The sequence below is a fragment of the Mixophyes fleayi genome, chromosome 2 (assembly GCF_038048845.1).
Source record: "Mixophyes fleayi isolate aMixFle1 chromosome 2, aMixFle1.hap1, whole genome shotgun sequence".
Taxonomy (NCBI): domain Eukaryota; kingdom Metazoa; phylum Chordata; class Amphibia; order Anura; family Limnodynastidae; genus Mixophyes; species Mixophyes fleayi.
The window spans coordinates 87,075,061-87,091,713 of NC_134403.1; the positions used below are offsets into that span (position 1 = coordinate 87,075,061).

The 16,653-nt window shown below is 38.2% G+C and overlaps 1 protein-coding gene across 1 annotated transcript in view; it reads right to left on the bottom strand.

Annotated features, from left to right (window-relative positions):
- Positions 1 to 1,093: 1,093 nt before the first annotated feature.
- GDF11 (growth differentiation factor 11) overlaps positions 1,094 to 16,653 on the bottom strand; it is a 178,597-nt gene continuing 163,037 nt past the window's right edge. The window contains exons 2-3 of the mRNA XM_075199542.1: positions 10,267 to 10,640; positions 1,094 to 6,351 (exon numbers count right to left, since the gene is read on the bottom strand). Coding sequence (XP_075055643.1) covers positions 5,971 to 6,351; positions 10,267 to 10,640 — 755 coding nt within the window. The 3' untranslated portion in view covers positions 1,094 to 5,970. The remainder of the gene's footprint in view (positions 6,352 to 10,266; positions 10,641 to 16,653) is intronic.

The following is a 16,653-nucleotide window of genomic DNA, read 5'->3' on the forward strand; positions in this document are numbered from 1 at the left end:
GATATATTATGGTCTCTGGTTTCCTCATCATTGTTGCTAAAGTCCCACTGTGGATTCGTATATGACTCCATTTATATTATTGTACTACACTATTGTGCGCCTCCTTCATCTTTTTTCTACAGGTATTTCCATCCTACACCGCTTGGCGAAAGGAGGATTGGCAGCCACCTGTACATGGGGAGTGTACTTTTGAGAAGAATATAGACTATTCTGTTGGACTAAAATTTATATACTGGTATATGCTTCAAGCGCCATATTTATATATTGTATTGTGATATATATATATATATATATATATATATATATATATATATATATATAATTTATATATATATACATACACATACAGCGGTCGAAGTGGGCGTGTATACAGTCGTAAGCCATACCCCCACTTCAACCACTGCCTTCATTGTAAAACTATCAGATTCCATTCATTTACATTCCCATTACATTAAATATATATGTACATATATGTAATCTGTTTATTTTACGCATACACTGCTGCCTCAAGTTCAGTTGTTTAGAGAAATCGAGGTCTGATCAATCTTCAGTATTGTCCAATAGCTTACAGATATAAATAGTTTTTTCTCTTATGTTCTCCATTCTTTCACATCCGATCAAGCTCAAAATCCAATTGCTTTTTCCTTCTAAACATTAAGATTCCACCATCTGTCACTCAATCACTAACTAATTTTTTTTCAGCATTGACTACGGTACTCTTGGGTCCGGTCTCATTGCATGTCCTCTTGCCACCTACAGGCCATTGAAAATACTGCTTCAAGAATCATCTATTATTCTTTTCATTCTTATATATGTTTATTTATGCAACCGTGTGATTGTGACATTAATTCTTTGTATTTAGACATGGTATGATTGCTCATCTTACATGATATCTGATGAAGGGCTGTTGCATTTTGTACAAAAATGCTGTGTTCTACTTTTCTAAAGTAACGTTAGCATCCATTGTTCTCACTTTAAAGACTTCCTATTGCTCTGACTGTTTTGCATAGCTCAATATCAAGTGTCATATGTATCACCAGCAACTATCACTAAACCTTAATATAGCAAATAAAATGAGCCAAAAACAAAGGCATTTAGGCTATATTAATGCGCTTTATTGTACAAAACAAAATCTATAAAAATGGAGGAGGTGGTGCTAGGGAGTATGAAATTTACAATAACAAGTACTAAAACATATTACAGAGTAACACCATTTATACACGGCATGAGGAGCTTGAAAATGATGACTCTCTTCCCTACCAACAGAAACCCAGCCATTCAAAACCTTTAATGTGTTGCCATAAAGATTATTACTGATGTTAAACTACTGAAAATATAAACAGTATCCTTCAAGATAAAAAAAACCCCATAACAAACAAAAAGACATATATGTAGTGTAAAAAACATCACTAAGGTAAGGTTCATAACTGGTAAGATCAATGATATTAGAGCTAATTCTGTCTGAGAGCTTTAAGTTTTTCCCTGTTAAGTATTGCCACGTTGATATGTTGTGATGATGAAGGAGTTAATGAAAGGCAGAACGCTAACATTTTACTAATAATACTCAGAGAGTCTTCCTTAATAGAATCTGTTTAGTACCTTGGGAGTAAAAATGTCACTGGCTAGATGGAAGTGACTTTAATTATAAACACATTGATGTTTTAAGGTTTTATTCAAACTTTTCCGTCCTGAGATCTAATGTTGTGTTCAGTTGAAAACTCCCCTATTAAAGAGTCAGGTACACTTTCTCCTTTGAACTAGGGCGCAGTAAAGACTGGGTAGATGTGCTCAATGAAAATAATAGAATATTAAGCTTTATTTTATTCAACTGATGCTTCCTGTGCTTTGTTTTATTACTTATTCCCATAGACATTTGCAGCATCCTGCACAAAATTCAAGCTAGAATTCCAGGAGAATGATTCAGACCAAATTATCATGTCTTTTAAGTACAGTATTAAGTATTATTTGCACAAAGTATCCATGGTCAGATTAGGACTTAAAAGCAGCCCTAGCATTTAAGCACACCGGCCCACATCTGTGTATGCCTTGAAAGTCCCAAAATGTTTTGCTCAGTCTAAAGATGTCAGAGATTTCTCCATCATTCACTGGGTTGCTGATGATTGTGTCTATCTACATGTGTAACCACTGACCCGGTACCATAGTAGGGTCTAAGTGCAGAGTGGCTGCAACACATTTTTTATTAAATATAGGGCTCAGTGATGGAGGCCGTGCAGTTAGTTTTACCAAAGATTTAGGAGCCAAGGCCGGACTTATAAAACTGTCAGACAAACCAGCTCTTCTGGCAAAAGCGTGAATTGCATTATTGCCAGTCTGGGCCCGAACCCCAGACGTATCCCCTCCAAAAATAGCAGTGGTGGTTGCCTTTTATAGTACTCTTTCAGGACACTAATAAGGGAAACCTACATATGGAAGAAGTCTTCCCACATGAATATATATGAAAGAGCTCTAATTTAAATCTTATTTGGGGCATTAGCGACATGAAAGAAACAAATGAATTTAAAATCATTTGAATTGTCTGTGATGTAGCAATGGTCTCTTATCTGCGATTTGTTATACCATTGAAAATCCTAATTCTGATAAAAAACAATGATAACTTATTCATTTTTTTCTTTTACCTTCTTGACTATTCAATGGTAATTGTCTAAATTCCAATTGACTGCTACATTATACCCGGACAATAAAAATGGGTAATCTGACAGTGTTCGCCATAGCTTATTTAAATAATGTTTTAAATATATACACAACGGAAGTGATTTAGGTGTGAAGAATACATTTTTACAGGAATATAATTCACAGCACCAAGTTTCCTCCATTTTACGGATGAGCGTCAAAAATAAAGAGTAACAACAGTCATAAAACATTCCTTTCCATTAAAACAAAACAAAAGCCTTTTACAAGAACATGTCACCCCAGCTCTCATAAACAATGTTGTATGGGAGAAATAATTATAAAATCGCACATAAATTTGCACACATTGATAAGGCAAAAGGACTAACGTTCCACTAATAACCACCAGTTCCTTCATCAGAGTCTCTGTCATTGACTGCTACAGCCACACATTGGGCAGTGTTATTTTGGAAGGTCAGCACAGCAGAAAATTCCTCCTTGCATCTTCTTTTCAAAGAGCTGGCAGAAAATCCATCTGTTAGATCATCCCTGGGCCCAATGCAAGTGCAGTAAATGGTGTATGCTATCGCATGTAGTTACAAAAGCATCATGTAAAGATAGCAATAATGGTTATATTGTAGCTCAAAGCTTGAAGCTGCAAGCAGCTGTTCAGTGATTACAAAGTCAAGTCAAGTTTGTGACAGATACACTCCATTAAAGTTTGTGGAGGCTTGGACAGCAACATAGGGCTTAATTGGCATTTGGCATAAGGATATTGTCACCCCTTACATAGGCATTAGCTTGTTTTCATGCTGTTTTAATGGCAGGTAATCACCTTCCAGGACAAAACAACACTCTTCTCCCTATACCTGCTACAAACTCTTACCACTCACACCGGTAAACATACATATATAAAAGATGGACAGTCCCAGCTCGGAAGGGGCTACCTCTAGCAGTCCTGGATGTACAGCTCTGATGCATGTGGATGCTTACAGTGCAGTGCCTCCTAGAGAGAATGTACAGCACCTGGACAACCTGTCCCTTCAAGTCTGGAGCCTGTTGGAGACTAAACAGGAACAAAAAATGGCATCTCTTCTTCCACTGGTCCAAAGACCTTCTATAGTGCAAATGGTGCCATTGATCCCCCCAAAAAATAAAAAAAAGAGAGAGATCCTTTGAACCTCTGTTGCTGAAGATATATCCATAGAAGATGTCTCAAGTAGCAATAATCTAAAGCAATTGTCCGTGATTTTCTTCTCTACGTTTCTGAAGTATGAAACACAATGAGTAAATGTCTCTTATGCTCAAGCTATCATTCCAAATAGCTACATTATTTGAAATGTTATCGCTGTTATTAGATTTGTAGTGAATTTGTTCCTCTGAGTTGTTCTAAATACTATTGATGCCTTTTTTGATTTCAACAAAAAAAAGCTTTTTCTGCATAATGAAGAAGTATGAAAAAGCTTAAAATAGATGTATTTAAAATAAGCGTATATGTTTCCTACATTTTCCATCTTGTCCATCAATTTCATCCTGGCATTGCTAATAGGCTGTCATTATAACATTGTTAGTTAAAACAAAAATATGTATACTAAACCAAAACCATGGACTCTTGGCCTTAGCATTACCTAAAATGTTATTGACCTTGTTGTGAAATTATTCAAACCTGATCTTTATTCCATCACTGACCTTCCTTTTCTCAGGGATATTACAATTAATTCATACTACTACATCTCCAGACCAGGAATTATTTTTAGGCTCTGAACTTGTGCAGCATCTACAGTGTATAATGGATTTTGGATAAAGAGCACTGTGTAAAAAGAATGTAGTGGATATGACAACAATCACGGTAGTTGCAAACAATGTCTGGTAAGAGTAGGGATCACATGTGCCCTGATTCTTCCAGAACCATGTCATTTTTTGTCCATACAAAATCTAAGTCACAATGCTTGTTTTCCCAAATTTCAATCTCCTGAAGCATCCATGTTCGTAACTCAATACCTTATTTGGGACATAAAAGGAAGTATGTGGTGGATTTTATGGCCTGATCAAAATTCAAATTACATGGGTGTCCTGGTTTATAATTTCCAAATTATGGAAGCCCTAGGTAACAGTAAACCGAGTAAGATGTTTAATAGAGTGAACACAGTTCAAACTAATTGAAGTAACAGAGCTGGCAAGTTTTCTTTGTTAAAATATGGAGATGAATTGATTTTTTGTGGCCTGTATTTCAAATATACTTAATGAAATAATATCAATTAAAAACAGGATAAATAACAAGGAACTTCACTCAAACCTGATGTTAGCCCAATCCCTGAGTAGCATTAAGACCGCATACTGTATGATTTCATACTCCCTGGACTGCAATAGAAGAAAATCCAGGGTAAGAACTAAATGTTTTTGGGCAATGTATCTTCCTACTGTAATATATTTTCAAGTCTTAAGTTTAGTTTACCCTATGTGATTGTGGAACCTGACCTCTACCGCTGCTATTCCAACCGAATTCCCTGTACATATGCTATGTAAGGCATATGACCGAGGTGCAATGGAAAGGACAAAGAAATTATATGATTAGCCAACAGAGAGACTTACAGGGGCCTTTTTATTTAGTTTATGCTTTGCATGTTGTATTGCACAGAGCAGTAGATACAGGCAACAACCCCCAGATGATATTCTTCTGGAGTCTCCCCTTTAAGGGAAGAGTTGCAAAGGATTAAAGGGAGGAGGGAATTTCCAGTGATTAGATAAGTATAGGGCAGTTATGGATGAGTGAATGGAATGTAAAGCACAGACCGATCCATGCAATGCACTTCAGAGAAGACCTGTTGAGAAAACACTTACAATGTATCAAGCAGTTGTCAAGTGCAAAACAGATCTTTTTGGCCCCAGTTTGCAACAACCTGCAAGCATTTTAATGAAACAAAAAAAAAAGCTTAGAAGAGAACATACCCATTAAAGTTGCAGCTTCCCACCATGAGAAAGATTTATCTTTCACCATAAACTGCCTAACTGATAGTGGGTCTCGTTCATCTAGTGCAATATGACACATCATGATTGGAGCTGCCACTAGGTTTTGTGAGATTAGATAGGTATGGACCCAAACACTGAGGTGCCATATTGACCAGGTGTAAAGACAATGGCAGTCATTACAAGAGCTTAACTAAATGCAGAAATCAGACATAAGAAGAAGTGTCAAATCTCTAGCTTCTTAACTAGGGTTGGATAAAGGGAGTGGTAGCATAAATACTGCACTATCCCCAATTCCACATTTTGGTCTGCTTGTACCCTTGAGAGAAAGAAAGAAGTTGAATATGAGTAGATAGAGAAAAGAGAACCAAAGTCTTAGGAGCAGCCACAACGGTCTACAACCATTCCAGGGATCTTGCCATAAATAATTTGTTGCTTGTCATTAAAATACAACATGTTAATGGGCGACATCTTTGTAGGTGTACAGCAAGGACCGGCAGAGCCCCGTGGATTTGCTTGTTGGACAAGATGGGTGTGGGGGTACTTTTGCATGAACATGTATTCGCATTGACCAGAACAATAGTTGGCTTTGTATCGTTTGGGAGCAATAATCCAGTCCCAACCGAAGGCCTCAAAGTCCACAGTGAGCGGGTAACGACAGCAACGTGACTCGGTGGAGTGTTCATCACAGTCAAGGCCCAGATTCCGCCTTGATCGTTTGTTGTTTTCCATTACACGCAACTCAATAAATGGGTGCTGTAGGTAGAAAAAATATGGGCTTAAAAACAATTGCACAGTATGCAGAGAAACATACATTGATTAATTTAACTGTGTGGATCAAACAGAAGATAACATAATGGATTCTTACAAAACTGTGAAATATAAATATGTATAAATTAATAGATTTCCTAGAACACACACCTGAATAGATTGCTAGAACACACACCTGATTCTCAGTGTTAGGGGGAAATAGGGGTGAACCGCGTTAGTGTACTAAGAGATTGACGGTGAGAGGGGTCCTGGCACTTTCAAAGTTTATACCGCTGGGCTCCCACTCTGCCACTTGCTCCTTTCCAGAAGGAAGAGCTACCAGGCGTTGTCAGCTACATAATAATGTCTTAATATGCTACTAGTGCCAGAGACAAACATACTCAGGTGACTGTCTGTGGGCGGTCTGCCAACACATTATTTACTAGACTTAAGAGTGCAGACCTGCTTTATATAATAGTTACAACATTGGAAGTCTGCTTTATATGCTAGCTATCAGATTGGGGTCTTTTTTTGTATACTAGCCAACACAAATGGCTTAGTTAGGTATAGTTACCACCAGATTGGACTCTGCTTTAAATCCAGAGGAGACTATGTAATGTAGTCATCAGAATGAGGGGTGAGGCAGATGAGGAACCTGTTTATCAAGTTGTAAGGGCTCCAATATTTTTGATGGTGGCCCTGCTCATAACACAGTGCACAGTATATAGTCTATGTTTCAGTGTAGCAGCTCAAGCATTCTGGTTACCTATTCCAAAAAAAAGAGCATTAAGGATTGGTAAGGAAACACTCAGTAGAGATGATAAGCCATCCTACTGATGAGCACTGATACCTCTTACCTCTGTTGAGTGGGCCCTGACAGGTTAACTGATAAAACAGTGGTGAAAGCTAAACCCTATAAATCTGTCTCAAGAAGTATATTATTTTTAGACTTCAAATATTTTATTATTTCTTTCGTATATTTAAGTTTAACTGAGACATTAGGGGGTATATTTCCTAAACTGCAGGTTTGAAAAAGTGGAGAATGTTACCTATAGAAACCAATCACATTCTAGTTATCATTTATTTAGTGCATTCTACAAAATGACAGATAGAATCTGATTGGTTGCTATAGGCAACATCTCCACTTTTTCAAACCCACAGTTTAGTAAATATACCTCTATGTCTCATTTTATAGATTGTTAATGTGGCATCTTAGTTAGGGTATTAAAACAGGCTGGCTCTGGAGTTTTTTTATTTTATGGTTTATTGTCTTTCAATTTCTGTCAGATATAGCACCACCATCGATTTATTTTACTGTACATAAAAATTGCAACCTTAGAAATGATAAAAAAATATGGTCAAATTTATCCCACCGAGGGCTAGATTTACTAAGCTGAGGGTTTGAAAAAGTGGGGATGTTGCCTATAGCAACCAATCAGATTCTAGCTGTCCTTTTGTAGAAAGTACTAAATAAATGAAAGCTAGGATCTGATTGGTTGCTATAGGCAACATCCCCACTTTTTCAAACCCGCAGCTTAGTAAATCTAGCCCCAAGTCAGAAAAATCATTGAAAAAAACTACAATAGAAATCTCCTTTAAAACATTGCAGAATGGTAGGAGCTCACATCAAACAATTATGATGCACTGGTCAGATGAAATGAGACAGTGGGGGACATTTATGGTGAGCAAATGAACATATTTGCATCATGAAAGACAAGTGTGTTTGTAGCATTCCTCTATCAGAATTCCAAACATGGAGATGTTCCCCTTATTTGTGAATGCTTATAGAGGTAACAGGCTAAATTGGAGAATATGTTAACTTCAAGAGAACTTTCTATGCTTTTTTATGTGCACAAAATGTGCTTCAGGTACCAACATGCATATGCGAAAACCCTATAATTAAACAAATAAAGTAGTTTCTCATTTTCACTGTTTGTTATATTTAGTAGGATCCTGGCACTGACGTAACGCTAGGCCACTGTCGATCTCCGTCGTCACGTGAGAGGTCATTGTCAGAGGAGGAGGGACCCCCACCAATAGAGAATGGGGATCATTTATCCCCTTACTATATTAAGTTGTTTAAATATAAAATGAGGATCATTTAATGACTGTTCTGAGAAAAGTATATTTAATAAGGATTCTGGATACAGGAACACAATAAGGTTTTGCTTGTACACCAATTTGTTTAACTCATAAACTGCTGTGGTCAATTGTGCATTGACTTGGTTGGCCTTTCTTCTTTTTACACTTGAAGTTTTATATGTTTTAGACTTTAAGTTTCTTGCATTTTACACCATTTGTACACCGTCTCAAGAAAAATGTAAAATTAGGCTTTCTATGTAAAAAATAATACAAGAGCCTCATGTTTCCAGTCATTGATGGCTTATAGACAAGTGGACATGTCACCTACACACAGTGGAGACATCCATGATGTGATTTCAACTAATATTCTCAGGAATACATTTATGTAGCCTATCAATTTAATAGAAATATAAGTCTGGCCTCAGTAAAGCCACTGGTTGCTAACAGACTGATTGGCTGCATACTGGTTCCGCCCAGCAAATGGATGCCTCTGTAAATCCACTGGTATCACTTGGGACTGCTTAATGCTGCGCATAGTGGATTTGTTTAATCTAAGATGAAAATATCAGTAATTCAAACTAAATTTGAATATTCAGTAAGTCTGGAAGGATTCAATGTATACAGCAACAGTCAATGTGTTTGTGAGGTCTGATATCATCATTACTGCATACTTGCCGACTTCTCATAGTCCTCCTCCGGGAGATCCCGTAGAAGAGGTCATGTGACAGGGGGTTGGAGGGGGTGTGGTGACACAATACCCACCCCCTGTTTCCAAAATTGACAGCATCTCATAGCAGGGCTTAATGACGCAAAATTGTATCTTTAAGCCCCGCCTCTATCACATCCGTGACGATGCCTACTCTTCCGGGAGGGCACCCCAAAATTCAGGAGCCTCCCAGAAATTGCGGGAGAGTAGGCAAGTATGCATTACTGTCATAACAATTCATGTTTTTTAAATGCACAGGCCAGCACTAAGGTTGCCCTCATTTTGCTTGGTAACTTCTTCCATATCTGCTAGCTAACATTTACTTGTCCTAATTGATCTTTATTCAAAAACATTCCAGCAGTTGAAAAGTTAAATCTTTTGTAAAGCCCCATACCTTGACCAACCTGTTTATCTCATTAGACTGGCATATGACAGCAGTGGATCTGGGACTTTGAATCATCTCTAAAGCTAATCTAAGTAGACAGAACCAAAGACTGGCCAAAAAGTATTTATTAGCCTTTGCTAGATCTCAAGCTATAATGTGACAATGCACAGGCATCCCGTAGTTGTTGACAGAAAGGCCAAAGTTTTGTTTTTTTTAACTTACAGTTACAGTATTTATAGATAGTTATCCTTTCCAGAAAATGACCCCAGCCAATAATCTATTTATTATGCCAATAAAACAAATTGTTTAAAGCCACAATAGAAAAATCTATAAATTAGACTTGACTACAAACGCTTGGAGTCAGCACACACTACATACTTGGCCACAGCTCTGGCTTGGCAGGTGTTGGTGTCGTGTCAAAATATGACACCATAAACTGTCTTATCAGAATTCTAAACATAGGTATGCAATTTAGATACTATAGGCTGTAAGTTCTGGTGAGCAGAGTCCTCTCATCTTTATGTTTCTCTGAATACTCCAGTTTTTCATTGTAAACTTAAATTCATCTTCCAGATTGTACAGATTTGCAATAATAACAATAACAACAATAAGATAAGGACCATATTGTGTTTCAATTTTGTGTATTTTTCTACAGTACAATAATTTCTATAATTTTGGCTGACTTTTATACAGTAGTCATTAAACTATTCTAACAAATTATTTTGATTTAAAAAGTGAAAGTACCCACCAGCCCTTCCGCTCCAGGTCCAAGCGAGGTGACAGCAAGATCATTACCATTGGGGTCAAAGGCATTGATCTCAATGCCCCAGTTGTTGTGTGGTTGTTTGAACCAGTTTTGCAGCACATGTTTGAAATCAATGCTTTGCCAGTGGCCTGTACGTGAGTGCAGGTCAATCTTCAGAGACCGAATACGGATGTGTTTGCTACCCTCCTCCGTTACAGGCTTGAGGCGTAGGATCTGTAGATAGACAGTGGAGGTGTGTTGCACAGGTCGCAGGTACACCCATAGTTGGGCTTTTACCACCTTGGTGAACATTATTTTTGGGCTGAAGTTAAAATAGCAGCAGAGAGGGTCCCCATCCAGTCTCACCACTGTGTCTGCTGTAGATGGAAGAGAAAGAGTGACCAATGTTACAACGTCAAATGTTATTCTATTAAATATACCTATAATAAACATCTTGCTTTAGACAAATTATTACAAAGTAATTTTTATTCTTTAATGTACCTTTTATCCCCACGGAAACCAATGAGTTTAGGATATTTTCCTGCCACATTAACTGTTTTGCATGCAGCCTATTTCACGTACTGCCAGCTGTTACCCAGAAAGCAAAGGCTCTTTATAAATTCCCACATTTAAAATAGTTTCAGGACATTGTCAGGTTTCTCCTGAATTCTCCACTACCAGTATATTCAGTTTCACAAAGTTGATGTTTTAATTAGATGTTATCTATATGAAGTGGCAGACAATTTTAAATATATGTAAAGAAGAAAAGATTATACAATGTTTCCTCATAGAAAAAGTGCTTTATTGTAAGCATGTATTATAATATGGTGATTGTAAAACATTTTACCAATGGAGCAATTAAGTAGATTATTAAAACACACACAGTGATGGAATGATCAATCAAAAGCTATAAAATAAATATAAAATTATATATATAGTGAAAAAGGAGGAAATCAATATAAAAGTGATAGTTTGTAATCAAGATCTGTTTTCTGAGGCATGTTGTTATATTGTGCAATGGATTTTTTTACTGACTAGAATGAATGTCCACCTCTTATCATAATGTCAATAATTGAGAAGTGATAGACAATAATGTGACAGTAATCTTCTTGTACAATCTTTGTGTCATGTACAAAAATAAAAACAGAATTTGAGGAATCTTTCCACTGCTGCAAATTGGGCATCAATCCTTATTAACTTGTTCTTTTCATCAAATATAATTCTGCCAGACAACACAATAAGCAAAAAATTAAGAATGGGACCATTTGATAGTGTAATAGAGAAACTGTACAGGTAGAAAACACACCAAAATATATGATATGTCTTGATAATAGATGCCATTCTCACTTGGTATGATAAGCGCTGCCCTTAGCCATAGTGTGGTTAAGGGTAGCACTTGTGAACCTGAGACTCAACTATCCTGTTACTAGTTGAGCCTCAAGTTCATTTAATGTAAGCTCCGACTACATAAAGTGCTCAGACCATCCAGGGCGGGCTGACCCAGGGGCACTCTGGGCTTGTACAATTTTGCTGTTTTGGGGCTGGCGGTTGAATTTTAAACACAATTGGAATGGCCGTGCTGTATCCTCTGTCTGCTTCTCTGCATGGAGTACATAGTTCTGGAGAATGACAGGCTTTTGTCATACCCAGAAAAAGTGGATGGCACACCCCTGATTGAAGAATGGCTGGAGCTATCCACCAGTCAAAATGCAGGAAGCTGTAAGTCCGCTGAGAGACGGCAGGAACTGCAGGACAGTTAAGTCACTTAAAAGATTTTTATCATAAATTAAGAATACAGGTGCAAAGAGGGAAGGAATCAGGCTAGGGGCAGTTTTAAGTAGGGATGATTTTGTTTTGGGTTTTGTTTCAGACTGTGGTTATTCTAAAATCAGATGTGTATAATCTTATATGGTGCAGGGTTTTAAAACATGTGTTGTGGTCTATTTCAATAAATATAGTAATAATATTATTAAAAATGCAATAAAATATAATGAAATATCATGCAATGAATTGTGGAAAATAAACCGAAATGAGATAAAATACTAGAGATGGGCAGGCTTGGTTCCCCGAGAACCAAACCCGCCCGAAATTCAGGTATCCCGCCGATTCGGAATTCAAAATGAGGCAAAACGTCATTGTGACGTCGTCAGAGCTCGGTTCTCGCGATGTTTCAGATGCATAAATATCCGCCTTCCCAGCAATCCAGCGCCATTTGACAGAGGGAGAGAGAAGGGTTAGGTCGCAGGATTAGAGCAGGGAGAGAACAGTTATTAGAACAGTTATTAGAGCAGTTATTAGAGCTGGAAGAGAGGAGTATAGAGCAGGCATTTTTCCAAACATTACAAACTGTTCAGGGTGTCATATTCCCTCCTAAAGAATCAATTTTCTGCCTGCAGAAATTGTAATATACCAGCACAATTTCTTTCTGAATTTGCACTACAAGTGTTGGGTGTCACATATTCCCCTGTAGTAAAAAGCTATTTTCTGGTGCTAAAATTATTATCTACCAGCAGTATATATTTCTGAATTTGCACTACAAGTGCTTGGGTTGTGAAATATTACTCTGTTCCAAAAAATCTATTTTCTTGTGTTGAAATTATTATATACCAGCAGTATATATTTCTAAACTTGCACTACAAGTGCTTGGGGTGTGACACATTCCCCTGTTCAAAAAAAAAACTATTTTCTGGTGTTGAAATTATTACATACCAGCAGTATATATTTCTGAATTTGCACTACAAGTGCAAATTGCTTTGGGTCTCATTAAAATGGATTCACAGCAGTCCACATATGAGCAGGATCAGCTAGCAGCTGCTGGCACCAGTCCTGATGGTAGTCTTCCTTGTACATGATCTGGTAAAGCCTATGTAAAAGTACATAGTCTTTTTAAGTCAGGGAAAAAAACACACCCAAAAAAACCTTTTACCGTATTAAAGAGAAAAAGAGGTGTAACTGCGGAAAAGTTAAGTGCAGAGAAATTTTTTTTTGCCAACATGCCATTCTACACACGCAGTGGCAAAGAAAGAATGAGGTCTGCACCTTTCTCTATTAGTGCGAGATCTAAAAATGTTACAGAGCCTTCTTCTTGTAAGGTCACTCGTGACCAAGCAATACCAAGTAATTTGGAGTCCAAAAGTGGTGCACAACTACTGTTACATGTGAAAGCCGAGCTGCAAGAAAACAGTAAGGCATTAGAGGAAAATGTATGCTCAGAATCAGAAATGACATCAATCCCTGAGGAGAGTCCATCCACGAGTGGTATGTGTAATCGTGACCATTCTGATAGTGTACCCATAAAGAAGGGCCCTTTCAGCATTTTCTGCTGATATGTGCCTGAACAGCCCGAGTGTAGCTGGTGATACACCAATTGAGGATGTCACTTTGGAATTAGAAGAGAATGAGGTGGAGATTTGTGTAGGCGATGAGGGCGCTAATGAGAATGTTGATGAGGGTGAGGTTGTTTGTGTAAGTCCTGCACCAATGGCAGCAGTTCTGGCATGTGACAAGAAGCCCATTGTCATGCCTGGGCATAAAACCAAAAAAGCCAGTTCTTATGTGTGGAATTATTTCTACTCAAATCCTGACAACAGTTGTATAGCCATTTGTAGTGTATGTCAAGCCACAGTCAGGTGAGGGAGGGACCTTAACCATCTTGGAACCTCATCCATGTTACGCCATTTGACGAGAGTTCATGGCAAGGTGTTGGGAAAAGCTGAAAGCTATGGCAAAAAAATAACAAGCACTCCATCATCAGCTAGGACTCTTCTCTTACCTACATTCCGACGGCTGTAATCTACACCTACAACACCGTCCTCATCAATATCCTCAGTAGCGATCGGAGTTAGCTCTGCATCCCACTTGGTAAGGCTTGATGACTCTTGCACTATTATTGATTCCTCTGAAGAATGTTTGAGCGTTAGTCTCACTGCTGCTGCTGTTGCTGCTGCTGGGGGTGAATCTTCCTCCCATAAGAAGCCCAAGAAGAAGAGCACTACTACTTTACAACAATTAACTGTGAAATAATCTTTTGCTAGAGGAAGCAAATATGACAGCAGTCACCCAGTCGCCAGCGGATCACAGACGCCATGGCTACTACGCTAGTATTAGATCTGCGTCCAATATCCACAATAAACGCAGCTGGTTTTTCACAGTTAATTGATGTTTTGTGTCCCTGTTACAAAATTCCATTGTGACACCATTTTTCCCGTAAAGCTATTCCGCACCTATACCAAAACGTTCGTAAAAATGTAGTAATTGGGCTCAAAAATGCCATTCTACCCACTGTACATTTAACCACAGATAAATGGACAAGTGGAAGTGGTCAAACCAAAGACTATATGACTGTGACAGCCCACTGGGTTGGTCATTCACCTTCACCAGCAGGAACAGCAGCAGCATGTACACCACTGCTAACATTTGTCACAGGCAGGCCACTCATTGTATCACCGGCTTCACTAACAGGCATACAGCTGACAATTTGTTACGAAATCTAAGAGATGTGATTAATACATGGCTTATACCACTTGGACTCTCCCCTGGATATGTCATTTCTGATAACGCCAACAATATAGTACGAGCATTACAGCTGGGTAAATGCCATCACATTCCCTGTTTTGCTCACACAATAAACTTGGTGGTGCAGAGCTTCTTGAGAAATAACTGTGAGGTGCAGGAGATGCTTTCGGTGTCCCGTAAAATTTCGGGACATTTCAGGGATTCAGCCACAGCATGTAGGAGATTGCAGCAGCTCCAAGAACAATTTAACTTGCCCTGCCACCAACTTAAGCAAGAGATGGTAACTAGGTGGAATTCCACCCTGTACATGCTTCAGAGGATGGAAGAACAGCGCAAACCCATCTAAGCGTATTGCACAAACCATGACATTGGGAAAGAAGGGGGATGTATTTCACTCTTGCACAGTGGGGAATCCTTTCTGTGCTGTGCAAGGTGCTGAAACCATTTGAAGTTGTGACGTGTGAAGTAAGTTCAGACTCTGCTAGCTTGAGCCAAGTCATTCCCTTAATTCGACTATTGGAAAAGCAGCTTGATAAACTGAAGGAGGAGATGAAAGAAAGCAATTTCGCAAAGTATGTTGGCCTTGTAGATCAAGTACTTAATTCGCTTCGCAATGATCCAAGAGTTATTAAAATCTTGAACTCGAATCACTACGTTTTGGCCACTGTGCTTGATCCTAGGTTTAAGATCTACATTGATTCTTTGCTTCAAAATGACTGAGATGTGAACATTTGCAAGAAGCTACTGGTCAGCAAGTTGTCCGCTGAACTGGGCCTTGGCTTAACGACGTCTCCTTCTTCAGTTTCTCAGGCAACTGCTGCTCGGAAAAAATTGCACTTTCCAAAGAGAAGCAGGGATGACACAGGGTGCAGACCAGAACAGTTTGACATCTAGGCTGGTTTGAAAGATTTTTTTAAAAAATGTGTGACCTTGCCCATAACTTCATCCAATCCTACTATTAACATGCAAAGGATGGTGGAGGATTACTTCCGAAAAATGTGGAAAAGACTATGTTCATCAAAACGAACTACATCTTCCACAAGGAAGTCCTTTACCGTCAAATAGTCCAAGTACTGACAGTTCTCTAATGGCAGATTCCAGCAGAGATTAATTAATAGTCTGTGATGATGATGTACACACTGATGAGGGTGAGGATGATGCTGAAGATGATGATGACAACATCTTTTTAAAACTTTCTCTATAAGTGTAGGGTGTAATCTACCCCCAAAGAGAAAAGGGACTTGGGGCTTTTCTATTTAACGTACAGTCTTTGCAGGCTGCTGTTATATCAATTTCACTATAAGTGTAGGGTGTAATCGAGAGCCAAACAGAAAAGATGCTTTGACCATTTCTATTGATTGTCCAGTCTTTGCAGGCTGTTTTTTTTCTATTTAACTAGAAGTGTAGGGTGTAATATATAGACATAATAAACTGCCTTTTTTGCTATGGATTTAAATAGCTCTTTTTAGACCGTTGGCTGCCACCCTGGATTGGTGTGTGTCTGATAAAAGCACACATCCTGGGGGGGTCAGCACTCATTGACATTTATTAGCTGTAGAATTACCTCACTTATCGAAGAAACAGGTGGAGCACTAAATTATGTTATTTTAGCCCCAAAAAATGTAATTTTTTAACAAATTGCAAAACAAAACCAACCAAAACCAAAACCAAAACACGCAAGGGCGGTTTTGCCAAAACCAAAACCAAAACACGAAGGTAATCCAGATCCAAAACCAAAACAGTCAGTGAGCATCTCTATAAAATACAGTAAAATTTAATGAAAATAAAAAGAAATAATATGCAAGTATTAAGTAGTAGAAAGAGACACAGAGGTAAGTATGTTAATAGCACAAACCTATGGTCTGAGAACTAATA